Source organism: Channa argus, chromosome 3, assembly GCF_033026475.1.
Source record: "Channa argus isolate prfri chromosome 3, Channa argus male v1.0, whole genome shotgun sequence".
Classification (NCBI taxonomy): Eukaryota; Metazoa; Chordata; class Actinopteri; order Anabantiformes; family Channidae; genus Channa; species Channa argus.
The window spans coordinates 17,322,322-17,348,856 of NC_090199.1; the positions used below are offsets into that span (position 1 = coordinate 17,322,322).

Here is a 26,535-nt window from a genome sequence, read left to right on the forward strand (position 1 = left end):
TCCCTGCTCTCTCATAACGATGGCTTTGGGTGTCTAAGGTATCAAGCATGACAAAAGAAACAAATCGGTACAAGTGGGAGAAGCAAATATAATTAAATTCTCATTTGTTCAGTAAGCTTACATTTAGGCAAATTTTGTATAATATCACCGAAATGAGTTCGTCATTCCCCTGTGATTGAGAAAATGCAGCATGTTAGCAGTAGTGACATGACATATTACAATAGAGTTTATTTTCTCAGTGTGTAGCTTTGCAGGAGAATTACTCATGTCCAAAACACTGATTTAACAGTCACAAGCCACTGGGATAATACATGTAAATTATTAAATTGAGTGGTTTTGCACTCTGAGGCAGAACTTTAAAATGTCAGTGATTCATACTCTAATTGGAGTGGAAGGATGTTTACGTTGCTCAGTAGTCAGTTTGTAGGATAGGGAACGGGGAAGCTGGCAATCAGGATGGAGAAATTGTGTGTGTGTGTGTGTGTGTGTGTGTGTCAGTGTTAACAAGAGAGACAAATAGGACACACAAATGGGAACAGAGAGAGAGAGAGAGAGAGAGAGAGAGAGAGAGAGAGAGAGAGAGAGAGAGAGAGAGAGAGAAGCAGGTGCATCACTAATGGCTTTTTAAAAAGGTTACAGCATAGAGCTCTTCTTTTCTAATGGGGCTCCGGCTGAGCTTGAGAAGCAATTTCCGGAAAAGATAATGTTGTCGAGAGAGTGCAGAGAGTTCTGTGTGTGTGAGTGTGTGTGTGTGTGCGTGCGTGTATGCGTGCGTGCGTATGTGTGTTGCCGCTAACAAGACTGACAAACACAAACTCAGAAGAACACAAAGAGGGGGAGGGGAAAGACTGGGGCAATTGAGAGAAAGCAAGAATGAGAAAGGGAGAGAGAAATTGCCTGTGTCTACATTTCAAAGTAATTGTGCCATTACATTACATTTATTAGCTTGCTTACTAATGGCTAATGTGGGCCAGCAGAGGTCTCAAGTGAAAAACATTTCAAAATGGTCTTTTTATTTTAGCATATTTTTACATTTGTAATGTGCCATTTTATTTCACAAACATTAAAACTGGTGAAATCTGAAAGAATTCACAATAGTCTCCGCTAGCCTCAGTTACACCTGGTAAACACTGCCACCCTGTGACCACAGCTGTTTACTACATTTCGTTAACTGAGTTGGTAACACATGCCTAAAATTTCATGAAACAACTCTGCAGCCTCATCATGTTGAAACCCCCTATAGTGACTATTTCTCAGGGCTTTTCCTCAATGATAACTGCACATGTGCTACCTCAATATTAGAGCGAGTCAGCATGCATTCTACATATTAATTATACATATTGCGTTATACTTATTCTTCATCCATGACCTTGGCAGATCAGGCCACTAAGAGACAGTATTTTCTAATAAGTGCATCCAATGTCGATACATACTCATTCTAGTTCCCATGAGATAGTTCATGAAACAACTAAGGAAACAACTAGGTTAGATGTGAGCATTTGGGAGCATTTTGGAGCATAGGTTTCTTCTGAATAAACCCCCATATACTGTAATCAACTATTATGTGAAGTACCTGAACAGCTGCGAACACCTGATACACAAGTCATGTGTCCCAAACACTGTGGTGCCCACTGGGGGATGAATAGGAGTAAACACTGATGTGAAAACATGGTGAAAACAAAACATACAAAAATGCCCTCTATTAAAACTGGACAACGTGCACTTAAACTTATTTTTGGACATGAATAGGATGTAGCAATTGTTAATTTTAGTAGTAACAACTGTCTATATCCTTACTGAAAGGAGATTAAACAAATCAACAAAAATGCAATTTAGAAAACAATGTGTCAGAATTGCAATTTATTTTGATAAATCAATACAAAACAGAAATGTTTTAACATGAAAATAACATTATTTGGACAGTTATGGTGTTGTCTACCTCCTCAGTTGTTTACAAAAAAAATCAGATGGAACAGTTCTACTTTAAGTAATCTAAGAGCTATAATGAGTACCTTCTGCTATAATAGGCATTGTTAGGATGCCTTGGCAGGGGACCTTTGAAGGCCTGCAGTTACACACAAGCACAAGTGTGCAATTATAGCAGCTACTTTTGACAGTTTAACTTAAAAAACAGATTGCCAAATTAACAGTTATGCTGCCATACAATGTGCTCATTATAAACACACACACAAAGCTCCAAAGACAAATACACACACACGCGCGCACACACACACAGATGCCCGCGCACACACACACAAACGCACACGCTTAATAAAACACTAGAAATGTTTTCTTTATATAACTCATTTTGTAGTTTCTGACTAGTATAACTTACCTGCAGTGTCTTCTTGAACTGAGCAGAACCAAAGCAGGTTGTGAGCCAAACACTGAGGCGCTGTGCTGCTAAATTTCAAACACTCCTCCACTCCGCTACATTCCTGCTTTAGAGCAGGCTACTACTCATATTCTTACCAGATGGCTCCAGGAAGTCTTACATTGTTCACACAATTTAAATGTAATGAGAATATTGTATATACTGTGTAAAGAAACGTATATATACTGTACAAATCTATACAAAAGTCAGAGACCGTAAACCCTTTCACTCTTTATACACCGGTCTGTGCCATTGGATTTATAGGGTCAGTTATTGGGCTGATGCAGGTACATGCCAGGTGCAGGTACATAATCAGTTGCAAATTGATGTTTTTATCGCTGTTTCATTTTGGAAACTCCAGCTGCATGTGATGCCAGTGTAAGAAACATCTGGACTGGTGTCCTGTATTTAAAAAAATGCAGTTCGATGGAAACAAACACTGACAAAGAACTCCACAGGGATGATAAAATTAATAGTTTACAGCATAACTGTAGAAGCTACAGTCATTTATAGCACACACGCCTCAACATTAAATAGCTAAAAGATGTTCTGAAATCGAGTCCACAAGCACAGCTCTAGAGTGTACACATCTCTGTTCTATCACTTCACACAATACAGCAAAAGATCAAACCCAAAGTCCCCAAAACAAATAAGATACAACACAGTTTACTGGGCATTGGTTCATCTGTGCTATAATTTACAAAAGTGCTGCCATTTAAAAACACTTTGTTAGGTTTTGAGGACAGAAGAAAAAACTTCTGCACCACAATACTTCCTGCATTTTGATATTATAAAAGTCTTTGTTATTAATCTTGTCCTGTGTGTTTTTCCCATGTTAATGTCCTGAGTGTCCTAGATCCACTTCTGATAGGGATTGTTTTCCATCCACAAACCCTCAGTTTTTGATCAATTGTTGATCACATTGTCACAAACCAAATGTCATTGTTTTTTATTTGTTGAAAAAATGAAAAAGAACACAGTATTGCTTCGACAGCTCTGGCTTTGACGAGTCTTTCATCAGGTGTTTTACACCTGAGAGGAAAGGGAGGCCATCTCGGAGGACAAACAGGACAGAACAGGACAGAAGAAAAGATTTCCATCCCCCATTGGTCCTTAGCGGATGACAGGTTTGCCATGTGCACATGTCAATGCCCTGCCTCCTGTGATTGGTAGATCTTCACACCTGGGTGGATTTGACTCGTCGCAGAGGATGTCGCCCTTCAGGGTGGGCAGGGCAGGGCGGGGGGCATTCGGAGGGCAGGTCTAGACTGCGCTGGTGAGGCAGCACCTTGGGGAGGAGGAGGGAAGGAGCACGTCGGGAGGGGCGGGGGACGGGATTGGCTGATGGTCATGTGATCTCAGAATACGGTAGCCCTGGAGCCTAAGAGAGAGGTGAAGGAGATGTGGATTGAGAGGAAAGGAGAGAGTTTCAAACATTTGAAAATATTTGGTTGTCAGAACCTGAAGGAATGGAGCAGACAAACCTGTCCTGACTGAGACAGTGAGAGACAAGAATACAAAATTAGACATCTAGACAAGGGGAAATGGGCACAAAGCAGCAATATCAGACAGAAAACAGGCTTCAAGGGAACATTCAGATGCAATGAAACAACTAAGGATCACAGTGAGGACACCATTAAACACATAAAGTATGGGCCAAAGCCTCTCAGTTAAAACAAAAACATGTATATTTATTGTCTTCTATTAGTTATTTTAGTTAATTTGTTAACGTTGGGTTCCCCACCCCTTACCTGAAAGCCACTTAACTTTTCGAGTGGACTCTCTACACGGGGTAAGCTGAGGAGAGGGAGGCCGACAGACGGCTCTGGACGCCGTGGAGGTGAAGGAGTTGGCAGGGATGTCTGGGTCGGCTGGAAATTGTTAATTACACATGACACCTGATGGAAAGCAGAGAAGGAAGGAAAAAGGACAAGTGAAGTGAGAGAGTCACAATGATTTTCTAGTCTATGTGAAATGCTCTGAGTGCACATGGAAACTAAGGTGACTTGAAGTATGAAAGGGTGAAAGATAAAAGAGATAAAAGAAAGAGAAAATGAATTATAGGGAACTCTTCGGAAGGAGGCTATGGTCTTAGCAATGAACCACAGGCAGCACTTTGATCTTTAATGTTAACACTGTACCTAGAAATACTTCTTCAAAATTGAATTAGGCCAAAAGGTCTGAAACCAAATGATGGCACTCAAAGTTCAATTCATCCACATTCACAGGTGTATAAGGTTATACAGGTGTATGTGTGTCCCTCTACAAAAAGCTCATCTTAATCAGTTCATCCTCCCACCATTTATCCCACTCCCACACTAGGCCAACGCTGCTCTCAGCATTTTTCTCCTTCAACCTCCTAATCATTTTCTTTATTCCCTGTCCTCCGGTCTCTCCAGCCTTTGCTACTGATCCACCACTATCTCCTCCTCCTCCGTACTTCCCTGACGATATATCCATAATTTCTTTCCTCACCAAAAAGGCAGCGATAGCTCCTCCGGTGACAAACCCGGCTAGAATGTCGTTCCAGTGGTTTCTGTGCTCGGTCACCCTCAGCACCCCCACCAGCACAGCTAGAGACAGGAGTACCAGGCACAGGGTGGGCTTGGTCAGACGGGTCCCTTTGGTCCGGAACACCAGGGTCACATACATCTAGGAGACCAAAATTAATAATAGAAATAACAATCCACAGGTCTTCAGTCAGCTGAGCTCATATAAACTGTGCCACAGCTTCAAGAGCTTAATAGGTTAAATAGCTCAAATTATCCACAAGAGGCCGCTCTCTGCAGTGATTTTAGAGCTGCTTAGTGTTTTGGTAAGACACAAAAGAAACACCATAAAGCTCTGCCCCAGTTGGTTTAATGCTTCTAAAAATGACAGGAACATGCAATTAAAAAGAGAAGAAAGGCTTTTGGAAAGATTTAATATTTCAACTAAGAATTTGTTTTAAAATGAATTCTTGTGTATGTTACCTGGTTTCTTTGGGAAGCCATACATGCACACATTTACCAAAGACAATAAAAACTTTACTATTTAGGTATAATTTCACTAGTAATATTTCCTACCACTGTGTAGATGGCCGAATAAAAGCTGAGTGCTGCGTCTTTGGATGGAAAGGATTTGCGGGCGGAAGCCACCAGGTATGGGTTTCCTGTGCAGGCACGGTGCTCTGAGATGTACTGCAGTGGAGACTGACATCCCAGAGCCGTGTAGTTTGGCTTGCAGGTGGACAGGAAATGAGGCGTCTGGTTTCCTGTCACCACTTGACCAGCATTAGCAAAGATAGTCGTGGTGAAGAGGCCGAAAGAAAAGACACCTGTGTGAAAATGAGAGATAAAGTGAGAGAGAGAGTGTGTGCATATGTAAACTGGGGTCTTACTGAGCGAGAGTGTGAAGAGTCAGAAACAAGCACCTATGTGGGAATTAAATAGTTACAGTGACTGCTATCTGTGTGGGAGTGAGGCCAGACAACATAGCCTTTGCTTTTCTGCTTCATAACTAGAGTCCCTCACTTTAAATGATTCATAACTTGGAGAAAATACAAGCTACAAAGATGATCAAAAAGATCACATAACATCAACAGAACAGGAGACGAAGAGAAGGGCCAAGGCAATGTGTCTGCGGGGCACACCAACAAGGACGAGGCTCTTTCTGCTCAGTCCACTATCTTTTCAACAGGCGAGTACTGTTGGGAGCCTTAATGAGCCTTGGACCCTAATTACAGAGGCTCTTTTAGTCAAATGTGAAGAACCTCTGATCTTTGGGACTGTGACTGACCCAGAAAACGAACGATCCTGCGAAGGAGGGGGTTGAAATAACAGCAGTCAGCGGTCACTATGGTCTTTTCCTGAGCGCCCTCTGTCTTCACAAAGAAGCTGGTCACTTCCCCGATCAGAATCTGAGTCACAGAAAGACAGAGAGAAACACAAGATGAAACCGAGACCTAAAACAGAAAGCTAATACTGTGTGGTTAAGGACTGATGGTGGCAAAATCATTTAGTAGTTAATGTTCCACCCTTGGACTGTGATTACATTTTTCCTTGTCCAGCTTACTTAGCATTCCCCTCATCAATTGGCTGCTTTAGTAAATTCAGACATTATTGCCGCCCATTAACTGTGATCAGTAGGAGAGTTCTAACCTCAAAGTCTCTTAGACCTATTATGTCTTTTTTTCTGACTTTCCAGAGGCTCCATAAACCATTACTATACCTTGATTAATAATGCCATGCAGCCTAACAACCTCAAAAGTGAACATTGGGTTTTACAGGTAATATAAATCAAGCCCATCTTCTGCTATTTTCATGAAATACTTAAAATGCATTATGGTTATGGCTTTGCTATTACAGCATTAACACATTTTGAACACTCATTTAGAGCACACACCACTTACTTCTGGAAGATCTTTCAGAGCAGTACTATGAGTTTAAAAGCCAAGTCAAATAGGGAGAACATTGCTCCGTTTTACAGAGAATAAATTGGCTAAACACCACACATCACTTGAGTTGTAAAGCTCGTGTGTCAGCATAAATGATGTCTTTCCACCTGAGAGCTGGAAAAATGTGCAGCCCTGAAGTCTCATGTGCTTTGGAGAAAGATAATCAGGGTAATTTCCAGATATGATTGTTTTTAGTAGCAGTATTCTTGCTTGATTTTCCTGCACTCCATGGAATAATCTTAAAGACCATTGCACATTAACCTAATGTCTAACTATGAAAGGGTTTCTAAACAAGGCTGTGTGCACATGTCAAATTTGATTCTGTCAACAGTCTGCACAGTAGTAAGGAAGATGGACAATGAATAACATGTCCCTGAGACTGAGGAAGTCTCGTCTAACAATAATTATTATTAGGCAGCTGGAAGGTGAGAATGTGTGCAACAGAATGCAACTGGAAATAGTGCTACAGTACAGCTCAGCAACCCTTAAAAAAAAACTCAAACACTTGCTCAAAAAATTAAAATAAGTCTTAACATGCATGAGGGAGATGATCATGTATCCTTCTGAAAATGTCATGCGAAGACTGCACTTCTCATATCTTCCACCTGCTTCAACATTATCCTCACCAAGCACACATAAATTTGATTAAACTTTATTTATTTATGCATGGATGTTTGTGTGGATGGTTGGCTATGAATCATTATCCCCACAGCTGATGGAGGATTGGTACTTTGCTGCAGGGCTGGGCTGGTGGGCGCCAAAGATTAGACAGCTGGAATAAACAGAATGTAGCAGGTTTTTACCTCTAAGCTGCTTCACAATCACATCACCCATGAAGAAAATGACTTCATTTTCCTACTAAGCGTAACACTGAATCACCATCACGAGTCTGAAGAATCTGTATACTTAATCAGTGGGTATCAGATTTGGATGTATGTTCATGTGACATTACTGTAGCAGGTATAGTAGATATTGTATAGTGGATTGTTAGATTCTGGGATTGTGTGTTAGCAGTGACGCTTAAATAACAGTTGAAAAACTATAAATATTCATAATCTCTTAAATCTCTCAAAACAATGTGATGACATGACTGGACCAGCTGTCAGTCTACAGCCTCCAAATGAACAACAAAGCCTTAGTACATACAGTAAAGGTAAAGGTGGTTCCAGCTGTGGATTTGAACAACTTGATTCAGCACAAATTCACACAGACTCAGTCAGCATTAAATATTTTTTAGCCCAGAGGCAGGTACTCAATCAGTTGAAGGCAACACATATCAGTGAAAGGTAGAAAGGTAGAGATGCCAGCTAGTTCATATACTGTTAATACTAGAGACTAACTGACTCAGTTCATGTAAATTTTAGTCACCTGCTCAAACCAGTTGAGCCTTTGGACTTCACTAATAGAACTAGGTTGCTCTAAGATTTTCAGAGTGACTACAGCAGGGCCAGGGAACTTATCCTCCTCGAGGGCCACAGCCCTACTTGTTTTCCAACCATCCCTGCCCTGCACTCACTGCTCTTTCAGCTTCTGGTTTACTGAACACACCTGGTCCAGGTAATCAGCTGTGGGTAGGTTGAAAAACTTGCAGGGCTGCTGCTGTCGAGGAGTATAGGGTACAGGAATACAAGCAGTTTTCCCTCAAATCTTTTAACTGGATTTACTGTATGTGTGGTATAAAATCATTCCGAGCATGTGATGATTGTGTCAGCAACCTGTAATGATAAAATTGTGTACTCAGAGTGGAAGACCATAAAAAATCAGGATCTTTATGTAGGACTTTTGTTTTGATCCTTTGCCTTCTCTGGCTACAGAACATGGTTTCATAAACACAGCTCTTAGTCTTTTCTCCCTTTCTGTCTTCTATTACCTGCCTCTATCAGCTGGCTCCCCATCTTCTGAAAGGGGCCTGACACACACACTGCCTTTGTTCTGCCGATCCTTCTCTCTACCAGCCCTGTTTACACTCACCTGGAGCACTGTGTTCAATCAGTCATTGTACTATTTAAGCTGCTTTCACCCTTTGCTCCTTTCTGGATTGTTTTGTCTTCACTCTCATTCACAGCTCTTTGATTCTGTCTCTGTTCACTGCTCCTGGAGTAAAACCACATGTATGGTGTTTCTCTGTTCTCTCTGACACTCTTGGATCCTCATCCTAAAGACTTTGACTTTTCTCAGACACTTGTCCTCCTGCTCCTTAAGCGTTTTGTTTTTAGATTGTAATTGACATTCCTCAGTTTGGTATGTTTGAAGATAAGTTTAAAACGTTTTTGTTTGGCTAAATTTACATTTACATTTAGTCATTTAGCAGGTGCTTTTATCCAAAGCAACTTGCAAGTGAGGAGAAAACATCAAAGCAAAGTCCTATCAGAAAAGTGTTTACATTTCATGAGATGCAAGTATTTTTATGATTTAAGTGCATAGGAAGGTGAGGACGAGTTCTGTTTTCAGCAGTTTTTCGAATTTGGGAGTGAGTTTAAAAGCTAATTTAAAAACTAATATATATTAAACTTGGCTTTCAAAAGTTTGCCATGTCTGTTAGTAGTCTACTTGTTTAATTTGTTTCTGATGAGTTAATATAATGTAATTTACTCACGTCTACCCTGTTTAATTGTGTAAACCAGTATGATAATGTTATGCCACCTAACTGTTGCTACGAGCCTGAGCCTGTTAATAAGCAGAAGCGTTTCATCTTCTTAAATGTTTTTTGCCAGGCTTAGCTGTGTTTTTCTGTTAATAAATATTTAACTGTACTAAGTTGTCCCGTGTCTAGGTCCAGACCAGCCTCTGAATCCCTGACACAAACAAAGACTCTGATTTTTTTCAGTGTTCTTACAAAAGGAAACTACACAGATTAACTCTTACATAAGTTTGTCGGTCCATCTTTTGTCATGTGAAATTCTTGCAATAGCGTTCCAAATAAACCTTACTGTACTAATGCATTGTTGGATTTGATTAAGTGAATGTGAGAGTAAAGGAGACAGCAGCCAGTGATTATGGTCTGCTAGCAACCCAAAGAGCAGAAGGGATAAGATACTTGTAATGGGGGCTTTTCATGGTTTTTCCTTTATTAATGATTCTGATTTTATTAACTATTTATCAGTAAACCAATCTAAAAAACAAACACACTTTTCTTTTAGTGCAAACTGAGAGGGTTTTATGACCATTAACTCTCCCGTCCTGTTACATATGTTGCCTCATTTCTATACTTTGCATTGATGAGTAGTTTACTATAATCAGCTGATTTGTTGAAAGCAATGTCAAATCAAACGACAGAGAGGCTGAAAGAACAGAGAGGAAGAGAACCTTGTCATGTGCATGTGTGTGTTTGTAGAAAGAAGCTCCAGGTGTTGAAGATGACTTGTTGAAACATGTATTTGGGTGCACAGCACCATTCACCACTTCACAGTCATAGGGTCACCCCGGAGAGCTCAACAGTCTATCTCACGGCCAACACAGAGAAACATACACAAATAGACAACCATTCACACATATGGGGAATTTTGGAGCGACCAATCAACGTGCATGCATGTCTTCAGACTGAGGAGGAAACTCACACAAGCATGAGGAGAAAATGCAAACTCCACACAGAAATCTACAGTCAGCTAGGGATGCAAACCTGCAACCTTCCAGTTGTGCGGCAGCAGCGCTAACCACTCCACCATCGTGCTGCCCTCAACATTTATTTAGTATATGTGTTTCTATAGAGACTAATAACTGTGCATAAATGTCACAGGTAGCTGTGAAATAAATGTAGTGGAGTAAAAGTAACAAGTAACACAATTATACTTAAGTATAATTAAGTGTAAAGTACTTGAGTAAATGTACTTAGTTGTTCTATAGCTCTGTATCTTATAAAGCAGAAACAGCTCATACAATTTATTTAAGAGACACAATGCACAACACAGTTGTACCAGAGAAAGTTAAAAGCAGATTTTCATTTGTGTTCTCACATTATAGCTTAACACGGGACAATTGATTATCTTTTTTCTGACATGTCCTCTCTCTCTTTCTCAGTGTAGTGGAGAGCACCTTCCCCTCTTCCTCTCTGTTAGGCATGTGGTTTTAAGGCTCCCTTCTTTATAATCCACCCAATTACCTTTTCCAGCTACTCCAAAACGTTCACGTCAACATTTACGGTTTATGTGCTCCCACGGAGCTGCTGTATTCTTCATTTCTCCCACAGATATACCTTCAAAAGTATCTAGTCTCAATATTGATCCCTTTTCATACTTATTGTAAAAGGTAATTTCCTGCTGTTTCACAGAGCAGCCACTTTAAACACACTAAAAAGGCTGGAATAGAAAATAATATGAAGCGCTTTAACACTATGCTCTGAAGTATCTAACCTTCGTTCTCTTCAGCAGCTTGCAAACGAGAAGCCTCTGTATATTAACCAGTATTCATGAACAGAACTCACAGAGGCAACAGTCTCTTTTACTGAATGCTAGTGCATTTCTTGCAGCTCCGTGGTTAATTTGACATCAAACCAACAATCAGAGAGAGCACAGACTAGACTGGAAGCTCATTTTATGCACCCAGGACTAACATTTTGCAAAAACAAAAAAACTCTAAACTCATATTGTTCATGAACTGTTATACATTTCTTTTGAGCCAATGGGATAAATAATATCTTTGGGATCGCAAGTGTCACTGGAAGGTGCCGCTGATTTTGAAGCTGCTTAATATATGAGGATAGAAACATACAGACATCAGTTTACTAAACAGCGAAAAGTCAGTTAACAGTAACTGGTTGACATAAGGACATTTTGTGACTCTGAATTAGTTTGAAGCAGATGTCACGTTAAGAAAATGTACCTTGTTTCTTAATGTACCATTTTTTCTATAGAAGGCATTGTGTTCTGATAATAGAGATAGAAAGTAACCATAGCAGTATGTTTCCCTAACTTTCAAATGCAGTTTTATAGTGGAAATCCACAGAAATAGAATGAATATCACACTTGACAACTAATTATATTTGAACAGATCTTGATTGTGTTCTAGAAGCAACTGCAATGTTTTTAAGTTTATTTGTAGAGATATCAGCTTGATGGTATCATAAAGATACAGACAGATGTTTGTATGTACACTCGAGATCAGAAACAATAGTAGGAGAAGAAGAGGATAAGGAGGAGTTGATAAAAAACATTAAAAAAAGGAGAATAGGAAGAAAGAGATGGTGAGGGACACAAACTGTCTCCTTCCTCTGAGCACAGAGATCACATTACCTCCTCTATAGAAAAATAGGTATGTGTGTGTTTGTGTACTGTCGAAGCTGTTGGTGAGACTTTTTATGTGAGTATATAAGCTGAAAGAATGTATGTGAACGTGACTTTGGGTCTTGGAGGTGTGCAGGGAAGAGCACATGTGATGAGAGATACTTTTGTGCCCTACCCAGCTCCTAATTGGTCTTTGATTTTCTACTTATTGTGATATCGTGAGGGGGGGTTGTACAATGTTCTTTTGCTTTTCTGAGCATGACTCAAAATCACATATATGAGTGTGAGAGAGAAAGAGAGCAGCATAGTGTCATTTGACAAACACTGACAATGAGGATCAAAAGGAGAGAGAACAAGGATGAAAAGGGGATCACAAGCCTATGTCAGAAAAAAAAAAAGAATCCGACTCCTGAATCCTGACTCCTTCCTGTATAATACAGTGATGATCGTGTGAGTGTGAATGGTTGTCTGAAGTCCCTTCTGTGCTGTAACAATACTATCTAATTTTTAAGGTCTGGATTAATGATCTGATAAGTCACTTCAGTGGTGGGGGGAGAGTTTCCTGAACCCAAGTACGTTAGAGAAGCCATAGTCAGCCAAGCTTTATTTTTCAACATCAGTCATACAATTCAGAACAGTTTGTTTAAAAGAGTTTGTTCAGTGATGTTTTTCTGCTTTCACCCTTTTTTCTTACAGGGTATGTTAAAGTGTATTGTACAGTAAACTCTCTCATAGAAAAAAACATCATAAATATTTCTCAAATATTACATCAAAGACTGCAAACTACAGGAGCTGTCAAGTTAAGGAAAAAGCAGTTTAAAATTTAAAATGAAATTAAGCTGACTTGCAAGCTGCAGAAGATAGAGAAAAATGTGATTGCTATTGTAGTTAAATTTTGTTATATAGTGGGTGAAACGTTAAAGTAAAATATCCAACCGATTCCGATCGCTAACCACAGTCTAGAGCACATCTGTACCATTTGAAAATGGCAAGTCTCTTCTGCTCTGTGGGAGCGCTGTGGATTTAGTGTTACACGTGACAATGAGGGGACAGAAAGTGGTGGATAAAACGGCAACTGGGTGCAAGTACTGCAACACCTTTGGCTTATGCAAAACTTCCAATGCGATGAATAATTTAAAAAGAAATCACACCTATGTTTTCATTGACAGCACAAGGAGGCAACAGTGCAGTAGGAAAGATCAACTTCTACTCCTTGCAGAATTCAAACAACCTCTCCATGCAGATTCAGACAGGGCAACATCTATAACTAAAGTATGTGGACTGTTTAGAGAGAAATATATGCAGCCCAATGGAGGATGCAGGATTTCACGATATGATTAAGTGCCTAAGCCACATTATAAAATCCTCTTTTGCTGACACGTAAACGGCACAGTGATGAAAACTGATTAAACTGAGCCGTCTGTGTTTGGTTGATTCTGAACTTTATATCGATGGCTTTACGTTAAACAGTACTTTATTTTTAGTACAGGTTGAAAGTTTAATTAAAATGGAAAAACTGCCATTTTATTACCAAACTGCCAAACTTGTTTTTGATTTAAAGGAATTATTTACCAAAGTAAAAAACATGTTAAGGGCCTAACGATTTTTTTTTTTGTCGATAAATCTATCGATTAATCTGTCATTTTCCCACCCGTCATTGTTCACTGGCTCGCCAGCGCGACAAAGACACGTTCACCTGAATTATTTCACAATTGCACTAGTTTATTGCGAACAAAACTCGGCAAACTATACCTTGTTAGAAAGCAGAAAACCTCAAGATTGAAAGACCCCAACAATTTGTTGACTCATTTATGCAATTGATCACGTCGATGTGTCGCCCCAAACCTAGGCATGTTGTTAGAAAGTTAGGGAAATTTATTGACACTTCAATTGAAATCACACCCTTAATCGCATCCTTAGTGCTCAGTAGAAGCCCCAGCAGTTTTTACTCTTTCAGGATACGTCTCCACAAGGCTCTCACATTTGGGCAGTTATTCTATTTTTCCTGCCAGATCTTTTCATGGTCCATAAGACTTGACGGGACATGTCTGAGCTACACCAGCCTTGTCTTGCATGTATGCATGAGATGATGAACAGTGTCTGGTGTTCACCAGACATAGTGCTTCAAGTACTGCCCAGAGAGTTTAGATTTGTCTCATCAGACCATAGAATATTTTTCCTCCTGCTCTGGGTCCTATAAATGCCATTTGGAAACTCTAAGTTGGTTGTTATATGCCCTTTTTTTTAAAGTTGGTGATTAGTAAAATGTTCATCCTTCTGGCATACTTTGAAGCCCAACAGTCAGAGGGACTGTTGGGTTTCTTCACATTCAAGGATTTTAACTTTTGCCCTTGATGTCTCACTACAAAAATGAAAGGTCTTAACACAGTTTGTTGGACTTGTCTTGGCTTTTGTCCTGATAGGCAGTGTAATTGGGGTACTTTTGCAAACTGTGCCTCCCCTTACATTGTTTGGTAACAAACATGGTCAAAGAGTGTGCACTATAAAAAAGAAATTATTTTGCAATTTCAAAATTAGATGATGAAAATCTTTTCATCACTGTTGTTTTTGACAAATGACTGTCAATGACCACTTAAATTTTTATAGGTGGACACCAATGAAGTTGTAGACCCATTTCAAAAATAATTAAAGGGGTCTGATTATTTCTCAAAGCAGCTGTTTATGTGGAAAGCAGTGTGATATATGCTGCACACTGTCTACTATAAGTAATAATAACAGCAATCAGTACAGGAACAAGTAATGCAGCATTAAATATTCGTATGACGTCAAAACATATAAAAAGCAACTTGAGCTTAAGGGCAAGTGCAGAAATGTACACAAACGCAACAGTGCATTTGTGTTTGTAATTTCCCATTCATCATTAACACCCTTGCGATATTGTGAACAAGCACTATATTTAACTACACATGTACTGAATAAACTGTTACATGGTGAATCACATCTGGTTCTGTGTTAAATGCCTAATCTATGTGTATCTATATTTTCTTTACACATATCCACCTTCTGAAAATGATGTAATGACTGAAAGCAGCTCTTCAGTTGCTATTATGAGGAGAAACACAAAAACCTTCACGAGGTTTAAACTGAGTCTACGTAAAGCTTCTGCAAATATCACATGATATGTGTTGACGCTGAGTCCTACTCTTTACTTGAAACTCACTCACGAACTCACTCACACACACACTCACTCACACACACACACACACACTCTCTCTCTCTCACACACACACACACACACACACACTCTTACACACACACACATACACACACACACACACACACACACACACACACACAGGCACAGGCAGCCTTCTCGCACACCAGTGATGGTAACCATGACAATGTAGCTGCTTCAGCTTCAACATCACCCACACTCTCTCCATCCATCTCCTTCTCTCTGTCTCATCCTGCTTTTATTCTGTGTATTCTGTGTTTTTTGGGCAGCTTTCCCAGGTCCTTGTCGAGGAGAAACTAGGCTAAAAGAAAATCTCCCTTTTTTTCTGTTTATTTCTTTCATTTTATTTTCTCTTACAAATATAAATTGCCCTTTCTTTCCTCCTTCTTGCTCTCTTTTTTCACTCACAGTTGAACTCAGTTCCTGTTTTCACTGGTTTGAAGTATGACCGTTTTTTCTCATCTCTGCACCTTTTACCAGTTTATTTTCTTGTCACTTTGCATTTTCCTCTTTTTTTAATCTCTCTCCCTGTGTCCTTACCCTGCTCACTCCTCGTCTATATACAGTAACCACCTCCTCATATCCTCTTTTCCTCCTGAAAGTTGTGTTCTTTCTGCTTCCCCCTGAAAAGAAACAGAGGGACCATGGATCAGTGTGGGAAGAGACTTTGCAGCTAATCTAACAGAGTTGAGTGTATGGCTGGATTATGGTTCTCATCTATGGGTTAGAGCATGTCTTACAGGCTACCACAGTTGGAGCAGATAGCTGGTCAGGCGTATCGACTTGGGGCTACATGGTCTGCTGTCTTCATCTCTCAATCCTTCATCCACTGTGATTGGCAGGGGATGGGATAAAGCTGTGATTATCCCTTATTATCCCTGCCCTTTTTTCACAGCTCTGTCTCACAAGCAGGACTGCTGACACACTGATCTGTCTGTCTGCTTTTCTCTATGTCCTGGACTTTCTTTCTCACTCTTTTTTCCACACACACACACAAACACACACACATCCACAGAAAGAGAGACATGGGTGGACACAGAGAGCATGACGGTAACTAGCAAACAGATTATACCTCCAATTATGGTATTTTTGTGAGAAAGCAGATGAAATCAGTATGTAGTAATGTAAACCCACTTATGCCAGCGATTATAAGAGTCACAATCATCTCTTTGTTCAACTAGTTAAAGAATAAGAGAAATGTAAAACCTAATACAGTTTCATTACCTTTATTACCTACCACTATCCTCTCTTTTCCCCTCACCTTGCATCTTCTTTTTAAATTTTAAAGCCCCTTTTGCTAAATTTGTAGCCTCTTTAGGAGTCGTGAAGAAGAAATGATGAAGGGAACCTGGTCTCCTCATAATCTATTGTTTAGAACAGAGAATGTAAAAGAGTTTTAGCGTGACACCCAAGTCTTTTCTCCCAGTCGATGCTTCTTCTCAATCTACTTCTTTCTGTCATACGTGACTCCATTATTCATGGAGGATTGTCCCAAGGCTTATCAGTATGCAAACTTCTGGTCAAGTTCCATATGGGCATTGGACTGATATAGCCATGTGTTTGTGTGTGTGTGATGAGACACAAGACATGACAAAAAAAAATGTCTAAACAAAATAACTGCATCCTTTTTTTATTTAAGTTTCCAGTCTATGAAGATACTTTACGCCTACTTTACGGTGTGTGTGTGTGTGTGTGTGTGTGTGTGTGTGTGTATGTGTGTCACACCTTTGTGTGTCTGTGAGCAGATTTCTTGTGGGTTGCTTGTCAAAGTTGACAATGCTGATTACAATAACAATAGAAGATAAATATAGAATAGAAAAAGAAGAAAAACGAAAACAGGGAAAGCCAGGATTTTCTGAACAACATAATTTGCTAAGCATTAACATAACAATGGAGCAGTCAGGGAGTATGATCAGAGTGGTATTATTACAGTTGAGCTTTGTTGGAGCAGGACTTACCTACAGCCTCCCACCATTTTAATCATGTTTATGACAGAGGCAGAGAAAAGTGTTAGATTTGACATTTTCATCATATTTCTGAGATCTAATCAAGAAAATTGAAATTTGTGATTACTGCTGGATTTTAACACAGCAGGAAGTGTGGCCTCATGGTAAGAGATGAGTTGTACCTTTAAACAATAGCCCTCTTTTTAGTGCGTGATGATAACACATTTATAATAGCAGAAATTGAACTTAAAGTCTTAATGTGTTACATTTTACACTGGAATAACAGCTTTGTAATAATTTTGACGGTACACTGACTTGTAATAAGGCGAATGGCTTCTCTGTTATTGGGACAGTGGGCCAGGATTGTCTCATACTGCGCTGTGCCCTACCACAGAGACATTTCACAAGACCTGCATAACACTTTACTAAGATGCTATCTTGGTATTCTAGTAATACATCCATTAGTATTCTTAGCATGGCAGATTTGATCAGACATTGTTGTACTTGTTGGCTTGAGCTTAAAGAGATAATAGTAACAGTAAATGGATGCAAGACACATGCTGAACTGGCGTCTTGTTAAGCAACACATATTAAGATGGCTTGCTATAGTATGTTTTCTGTTGTTGTGTTTGCTTGATGTGTGGTTGTGATGTTGAAGTTTTAGCATTTTGCTCATCCATCCATGCACGTAAGCAGACAAAAGCAAACCTTCTAAAAACACACTAACAGGACATAGAAGTGTTATTACGTGTTCATGTGTTGTCTGCTATAATCTAATCTCTCTCCACTACTATCTCTCAGTCTGTTTAGTTCGTTTGTGACCTTGACCTTTGCTGTCGTCACAAACACATCAGACAGACACAACGCCACGCTGGGTTTATTTCTTCATACTTCTACATATTTTTGGGGAAAAATATCCTCATAGTGACCTGAATTGCTGTTCCACAGGAGGTGGGACATATGCACAGCTGACTGGCTTACCTCAGACTGCTGTACACGTAATGGTGACTCGGAGCACCATTAGGAGAATACTTGTTCATAACCACACATGAATGAATCAAGAAAGGTGTCACTTAGTGTAGAGGTGTGTGTGTGGTACACACACCTACTAGTCCAGATTGGAGACTAATGAATTATGAGTAGAAGAAATTTCTTAGTGGTTTTAGTGTCTCTATGGGTTTTGTTGAAAATCCGGTTTATTTGGAAAATGTTTACAAATTTTAATTCACACTTTTAATGTACAGCAACATTTCTTCAAAAGTTTCACAGAATTTTCAGTTCAGACTGTGATAATAGAAAACTAAACAGAGATTAACATCTTCATGTGGCAAAAGGGTAAATGAGTAAATAAATCCCTGTCAACACCATCTTTGAAGCAGCTTTAATGTGACTTTTATGTAGCTCAGTATGTATTTTGGAAAATATCAACTGTAAATCAAAAAGATCAACAGCTTTTGACTTGTCCCTGCCATTTTATCTGGGCTTGGAACCGGTACCTTGGCGGCTGGGTGGGGCCACACCTAGTCTTATTCTCTTATGCTCTACCACTGAGCTGCCAGGCCCCCTCACAATATTAACTGTAAATACCAAATGTAAAAGTAAATTATCCACAAACTGATTCAATTCACCAACAGGTGAAGGTAGCTCAGTTCTTTTTGTTTATAAATGAAGCTGATTTAACTTTAGGCCTTATGAGCAGGACACAAATATTTGTGCTGCGTGTCTGAGAGCACTAGAGTGCACTTGTGATATTTGATAGTACTTTGGTTAGGGAAATCTTAATTTATGGTTTATGTTTTGTACAAGTAAAGCAACGTTAAAAAATGAAACATAAAACCCAATGCTAATGCTAACATTGTATTTCAACACATTACTTGAACAGTGAAAAACAATATGTAATATAATAATAATATATTACTTTTGACAAACAACTTCCCCAACACAAAATTTTATAAAACTTTGCTCTGCTAAACGAGATGCAACTTGCTGTAGTGTGTGTGTGTGTGTATGTGTGTGTGTATTTCTGTGTCTTCTATTGGATATTCTGCTGCTTTTTTAAGGGGTATCGAACCCCACATGTTCGTGTGTGTGTGTGTGTGTGTGTGTGTGTGTGTGTGTGTGTGTGTGTGTGTGTGTGTGTGTGTGTGTGTGTGTGTGTGTGTGTGTGTGTGTGTGTGTGTGTGTGTGTGCATATGTGTGTGAAAATTGTCTGAGATTGAGTTTCCAGAAACATATTGCCTTGTGGCCATTTTTCCTGAAGCTGCATCACCCATCTTAACATCAAAACCTTATGTTTGCTGTTTATATATAGGTGTAATAGCTCTAAATATAAGCAACTGACTTCCTGTAATCTATGTTAGGACCATTTATATGTCGGGAAAAGATAAACCCATCAAAGCTGAAACAGATCAAAACTCCACACTACACTCAAATGTTTTTGGTTATCTTGCCATTATCGGGGTTTGGAGAAGATAAAACACTGAAATACAACATCAACAGTTTCTTGTCCTTCCAGCTTCAGGCATATACAGGTCACCCTGACCAAGAACTCTCCAAGCCAAAGAGAAACACAAACATGAGCTTCCTGCATTAACTAATCTGCATCTATTCTTTTAATTTGCTTCTGCAGCTCTAACTATTGTCCCTTTACATTGGGGTTGAACCCATACAGACTAATAAAATACACAAGCACAAAATGGCTTTGACCACTTCCACCATCTGTTTCTTAAGATATGATGCTAACCAAAGCGCAATTCAGTTTGCTGTGCATCAAGAGCTCTCACTTAATAAAATCTGGCACAATTGGATGATATGGTCTGCCCCAATCCTCATCTTTCTGTCACATGGAGCTGCATTATGCATTAAAGCTCTTCTCAAGGTTTAACAGACAGCAGCAAACTCACTTGGAACAGCGAGCAGCCACTGAATAGCACTGCACAGTCTCTCTGGTTCCCTCTTTCCTCTCCTCCACTGGCTTTTCCCATTAGCTGCTCTGTCTACTTTTTTGGTTTTGTTTTCTTATTCTCTGTCTTGTACCTCTGTCTGTTCTGTTTCTCGCTCTTCCTCTGTCTCTGTCAGTGATGTGTTTCCTGCATTTTGAACTCTCTCTGTCTCCCCTCTCAAAGAGCGCCCTAACTTTGCCTTCTCATACTGTGTGAGAGGCTTATATTTAGCAGCATTAGAATAGATCTCTCCAGGGCAAAGTATTTAGCATTTTATTTCTGACCCACATAAATAAGGTGGAGAAATAAACCTCTCCACTTAAAATTTCCATTGTTCACGGTCTCATATAAGCTTCCTCAGGTTTGTGTGGCACAGTGTGTATCTTGATGTGCCGTGAAGCCTCGCACTGTGACACATGCATCTTTAACCTATAATTAGCATTCGATCCTCAGCTAAACTGTATCGACTGACGGGTGGGCTGTAGCATGTAATCAGCCCATACATACGGTCTTCATCACACAATACACACACTCCAACCCTGTCTCCTTAAAGTTGTGTTTCTATGCAACTAAAATGCAACAGCATTTACATTTCTGTGGGTTTTATATTGCACTGCACTGAATAAATGTACATTTCACTGCAATGTACTTCTTGTATTTTTTAAATGAAAGAATTGGTATATTTATTAAAGCAGGTTGCAAGTAGATGGCTATGTAGTTGGTTTTAGGCAACAAAAGCACTTAAGATTAAGGTTAGAAAAGACTGTGGTTTTAAAGCTTAATAAATATGCAGTACTTGTAGTAAATGCTACAATTGTCTTGAATCTTAACCCTCAACAGCTGATTTTGTTCCAATGTACTGTGAGTCAATGTTGTAACCCGAAAGGCCTAAATCTAATCAGTTTGTGTCCTGTTCATATCATTAATCAGAGTTGTTACTTACGGTAAGTCAGTGCTGTTTCTTTATTTCAACCCACAATCTTCATGTTAATAGAAAATGTAATGCATTAGCAAATATGTTATTTTCATTTTCAGTTTCATTGTAGTTTTTAGGACACAGAATTGCATAATCACAATGCACAAGAAAATGCACACGAAAAATTGGCTCAAACAGATCAAATAGTTACTTCACATTTTAAGCTATAGCTATAGTTGGATGGATGAATGCTGAAAGGTAACTACTGCATATTAAGAATGAATTATACGCAGTCTTTGCATTGCACTTTTGTCGTCCATGCAAATTGAAATGGATACATCTGTGGAGAGTCATAGAGACCACCTGTATCAACTCTGACTAGTACGTAGATCACAGCAATAGTCATGTATGCACACACATACACTGACTCACACAGAATCCATTTTCAGTGGTGGGGGGCGGAGAAGGTGCACCATCATCCACCCACACACTTACCTAAACGGATGCACTGAAACTTACTGCATTTTTGTCAAGTACCACGCATGAGCCTCTATTTCACTCACCCTCTAACGTCCTGTCTCTTTCTCTTTACACAAACACACACACACACACACATGGTGGACTGAAGCATGTGTTGAAATCTTACAAGTTTGGTGTGACATGAAAGGACTGAGAGATCACTGCTTGTTGGTGTCAAGACAGATTTTTGATCAGACCAAGGAGACATGGTGGATTCTGATTTAAGTTGCACTGCAGCATTTAATGAACCCAAATCAATCCATTTCACAATGACCTGAGTCCTATTAGCTGTTTGAAGAATACAAATCCTCCGTCTCATTTTGTAGTGGATTTTCATACTGTATATTATATTGTTTACATAATTTGTTTTGTTTTTCTTTTTCTCTTTTCTGGCAAATCTTCACACAGTGCATAATATCACCCACGTGAACAAAACTGCTCTACAACACTACTAGATTATACATGAGATGATTTCGCACTGCAGTAATTAATGGTCTTGTTGGTTTTGTAATTTTGAAAATATCCTACATTTAAAGATCTGCACCAGGGTAATGTACTGGTTATGTGGTAAACTCATGCAGCACAGTAGAAGGGAAGTTGCCATGAGTGGCATGTGGGGGCTGGGCATTATTTTCTTTGTAGAAGTACACTCAACAATCAAGATTTAACAGATTTACTTGAAGGTTGTGCAAATTAAAGTGGATATATGTTTCTATGGGTGCTCCGTTGATTTTACTCATAAGCCTGAGTAATTGTTGAATTGTTGAAAATGAAACTGAGGCGTTAGGACACCCTCAGTATATTGAGTTGTGTTATGGCAAATGTAGGATTCAGCACTTTGGTGTTTTCACCAACTTAATGTGAGGATAACTACCCCTTAGGGTTTTTATGGACTTCAAGTTAGGTGACTGTGACACCCACTCTAGAGTCTCACAGAACTTCTTCTGTAACAAAGCCATGGTGGACTTTGACGTCTGCTTGGGATCATAGTCTTGTTGGAATGTCCAATGATGCACAAGCTTCAGCTTCCTCACAGATAGCATGACATTTTCTCTTAGGATGTCCTGATATTTGAATTAATCTCTCTTGCTTTCCAAACACTGCAGGTTTCCAGTGCCAGAGAAGGCAAAGCACCCCAGACCATCATAAGCCACCACCATGCTTCACTGTAGGCAGATTGTTCCTTACAACATGTACTCCATTCTTCTTCCTCAAGACATAATGTTGATCATAGGCCAGAAAAGTTTCAGTTATGTTTCATCGCTCCACAATCAATCTATATGATTTTGAGCATACTGAGTCAGTAGTGGTGTATGTCTGCCATTTAAACTTTCAGCTTTTAGCATGCATCATACACACATACACACACACACACACACACACACACACACACACACACATACACACACACACACACACACACACACACAAACACACACACGCGCACACACATAGAACCAACAGATCTGTCACAGACAATTTGTCCATTTTCTGTTTATGGCTAAAGGTTTGAGATAAATGTAATAGAAAAGTAAGATGTAAGATGAATATCTGTTTTTGTTATTGTCTCTGAACAGAGGCTCGTGGGATGAAGCGATATCTTGGAGCGAGAGAGAACACAGATGCTCTGACTTTCAAAAAAGCCGCTTCACACTCCAGGCAAAAACACACCACTCTTCTCCCACTCTGCACAGCTCACATACCCTGGTGCCCACAACCTCTATCCATTCTACCAAATGCTAAGCTCACACAAAAAAGCACTTAGAAAATGTACCTGTGCATCTGTCATATCTGGCTTGAGTAAAATAACACACAAACACAATAGTTACGTTTAAAGCACAAACTGCACAATATTGCAGTTGCATGGGTAAAAGTAATGTTTTCAGTAATGATAACTAAAAAAAGTTAAAAATGAGTGACAGATGAAAAGAATGGGGAAGTCCTGTCTTACGGCAGAAAATTACCCAGGACTAAGTTTGTGTGAGTTTGTGTTTGCTTAACATTAATAAGTGTCTCAAAGGTAGCTGTGTCTCATTACGACTTAACTGCAGGACTTCAAAGAGATAATCCCAGTAAAGGAGACAGGGGTTTGATGAGGATATGAAGTTATTGTATGTTTCATTATTAATTATATCCATCATACTGATAAAATAAAGTATGCTTGGGATAATAAAAGTCAGTAAAACAACAATATATGTCCCCTAAAACATTTTCTGTAAATATAAGCAGTGCTACTGAAAATGCATTAAATACTACAATAAATAGCGAAATTATAGGAGCTGAATATTCTGAAGTCTGATTCACTGCATCAATCTGCGAAGAATTCATGACGTACAATTGCAATTTTGTATAGATGTTTAATCATTGAAGCTGTACGAAGGTGAATCTTCATGCACATTCATATTATCCTGCCTTATTGCCGTGCAATCTTGAAATAAGGACAGACTCACTGCACACTGTAGCTATCTCTGACTGCTCTATGGAGGACAAATATAGTGCCCGTTGCCATGGTTATGACAGAGAACGCATCCACACAAACAGAGCGGAGAGACCACGAGGATACACACCTACACACCTCACCTTCAATCCACAAACACCACGTGTAGATAAGAAGGAAGTATCTGTGTGTGTGTGCGTGCATCACGTGTTGGGCTGATAATGCATAATGTATCTGTGTGTGTGCGTGTTGGGCACCTGTTGAAGAAAACATTTTTAACAAGTTTAAAACAGACTCACTGTCACAGTAGGGATGGCGGTGATGAGGGAGTAGACGAGGACGGGCGGTGCCTTGCTGTTCTCCTCTGGTCCTGGGTATGGCTTGGAGTAGGCTTTGTCGAAACAGAAGAAGCCCTGGATGTGCACGGGGAACGTGTCCGTGTACTCAAAGTAGTATGCCAACAGAACAGTCCCTGCCATGATGACCAGCTGGAAATAAAACATATTGGTTCCTGCTTTAGGATGGATCCACGGGAGTGTACGGGAGTCGGGAAAGAAGAGACAGCCGCAAAGAAAAGAGTGGAAAAAATGAGAGATCTCTCCCTCACAGCAAAATGATGGATGCTTCTGTAATGTATAAAATGAATCAAGTGTGCGTGGAGAGATAGTGAGGGAAGCAGATGAGAGAGAGAAGGAGGGGGGTAGAGATAGAGATGGAGGGAGACAAATAAGGAGAAAGACAGAAAGAGAGGGGGAATGAGAGAGCAATGACAGAGATACAGAGCGAAGGAGAGATCAGCTGTGTCAGTATGCAGAGTGGGAGGGTAAAGAAACAAATGGAGAAAATAACGCTATATCAAGGAAAAGAAGAAGAAGTGAACACGGATGGGAAAACAGAGAGGGGGTATGAGACACAGATGAGGTGAAAAAGGACAGAGTGGTGGAGAAGATGAGAGGAGGCAAGAGGGTGAGAACAAACCTATACTGTAGGTGTGTGCGACTCTGCCTACTCTAGTTTAAAATAGCATAAAATATGAGCTTTACAACTGTTTAATATTTAAATAATATAGATACATTAGAAATTCATAACAGATTGTTTAAGAGAATAAGACATGTAAAGGGGACATTAAACATAGAAAACATTTTAAAAAGCATGATGAGAAACATGCACAAGTGCTAATTATTCATTTATACTCCAGTAAACAGCACTAACTCCACAGAAATTAAATAAATGTTCAATATCACAGTAAGCTAGAGTTTGCACAATGTTTGTTCAACTACTGGGAAACGCCTAAAACTGAAATGACTTTGAGCAAAAAAAAAGGAATGTGAGTTTAAATATAGCAAGCTGCTGATTAGTTTCATTATAATCTGCAGCGTGAACGTTTGCGAGATGAACTTCTATTGTATGTGAAGGGCAAATTTATCAGCAGCAAAACATGAAGAGCCTCTGTTGGCAGGCTGAGATGGGTTGTTGCTTTAGGGACATTTAGAGAGAGAAAATCTGCAGTTTGGCTTCCAACTATTTGTGTAGTAGTACAGTATTGAAGAGTAATAAAGATGCTTTGAATTGTCCTATTAATTATAGTTATTAATAACCAAACAAATAAGCAGTAATGAGAGACTTGTCTGTCAACCAGAAAATGACTCAAACCTCATATAACTCACCTACACTGCAGACATTTTGACCTATCAAAGATGTGTAGCTAATGACATTGTTAATTGGAGCATACCACTGCAATAATTGCTGGAAAGGAGCCATCACTTCTGTAATTAGTTCCACCTGTGCTTCCCCTGCAATGACAGACCAAGATGTCTGCTGTGAAAAAGGTCTTTGTGTGTGATTCATCTGGAAAATAAAAAGACATGAGAGTGCTCTCATGGAAGCAAGGCTATCAGCGTTATCAGTACTCAGGTTACCAATATGTTGTCAGAAAGGAAAAACGTGTCAAATCTAAGATAAAAGATAAACTGGGGATGTTATTCAGAAAAGACACTAGATAAATATTAAAAATGTCAACATTTGAGAAAAAGTTAAACTTCTTTTTATGATTTGCACATAATGGGAAACACGCAGATCATGTAGTTTTGTTTTTTTAATAAATATTTTCCCAGGCATTGTAACTTCACTATTAACAATTATGAGGGAATCAGATGAAGTTTGACATTTAGGGGACTACAATTATTGACTTTCTAAAGGTAGCCTTGCATTAACTAGTTTATATGGAGCCAGCCAGACGCACATTAGCATGAAGTCTGAAAACAGGAGGAAATGTTTGGCTTTGTCCAAAGGTAAAACATCAGCCTACCAGCACCACTTTAATTTGCTAAATAACATGTTATGTTTTGCTTGTTTAACCCATAAACACAAACCAAAGTATAAAAATTATAAGCTGTGTGTGCTGTAAATACAGTTATTTCCTGGTTTCTCAGTTGGTTGCCCAGCAACCTCACCATGGTGACAGAGCTCCAGGAGGTCACTATATGCAGAAGTAAAACTAAATTCAGTGTAACCTGACAATTTCCATCATTGTATATTGTAAATTGCACTA

The 26,535-nt window shown here is 39.4% G+C and overlaps 1 protein-coding gene across 4 annotated transcripts in view; it reads right to left on the bottom strand.

Annotated features, from left to right (window-relative positions):
• Positions 1-1,085: 1,085 nt before the first annotated feature.
• plppr2b (phospholipid phosphatase related 2b) overlaps positions 1,086-26,535 on the bottom strand; it is a 41,245-nt gene continuing 15,795 nt past the window's right edge. Inside the window, exons 2-7 of one of the 4 annotated variants that reach the window (XM_067498531.1) lie at positions 24,284-24,498; positions 6,152-6,272; positions 5,440-5,690; positions 4,850-5,026; positions 4,142-4,272; positions 1,086-3,755 (exon numbers count right to left, since the gene is read on the bottom strand). In XM_067498531.1, the coding sequence (XP_067354632.1) occupies positions 3,638-3,755; positions 4,142-4,272; positions 4,850-5,026; positions 5,440-5,690; positions 6,152-6,272; positions 24,284-24,487 (1,002 nt within the window). In that variant the 5' untranslated portion in view covers positions 24,488-24,498 and the 3' untranslated portion in view covers positions 1,086-3,637. Of the gene's footprint in view, positions 3,756-4,125; positions 4,273-4,849; positions 5,027-5,439; positions 5,691-6,151; positions 6,273-24,283; positions 24,855-26,535 lie in introns of those variants that run through there. The other 3 variants (XM_067498530.1, XM_067498527.1, XM_067498529.1) reach the window with 3 other exon arrangements.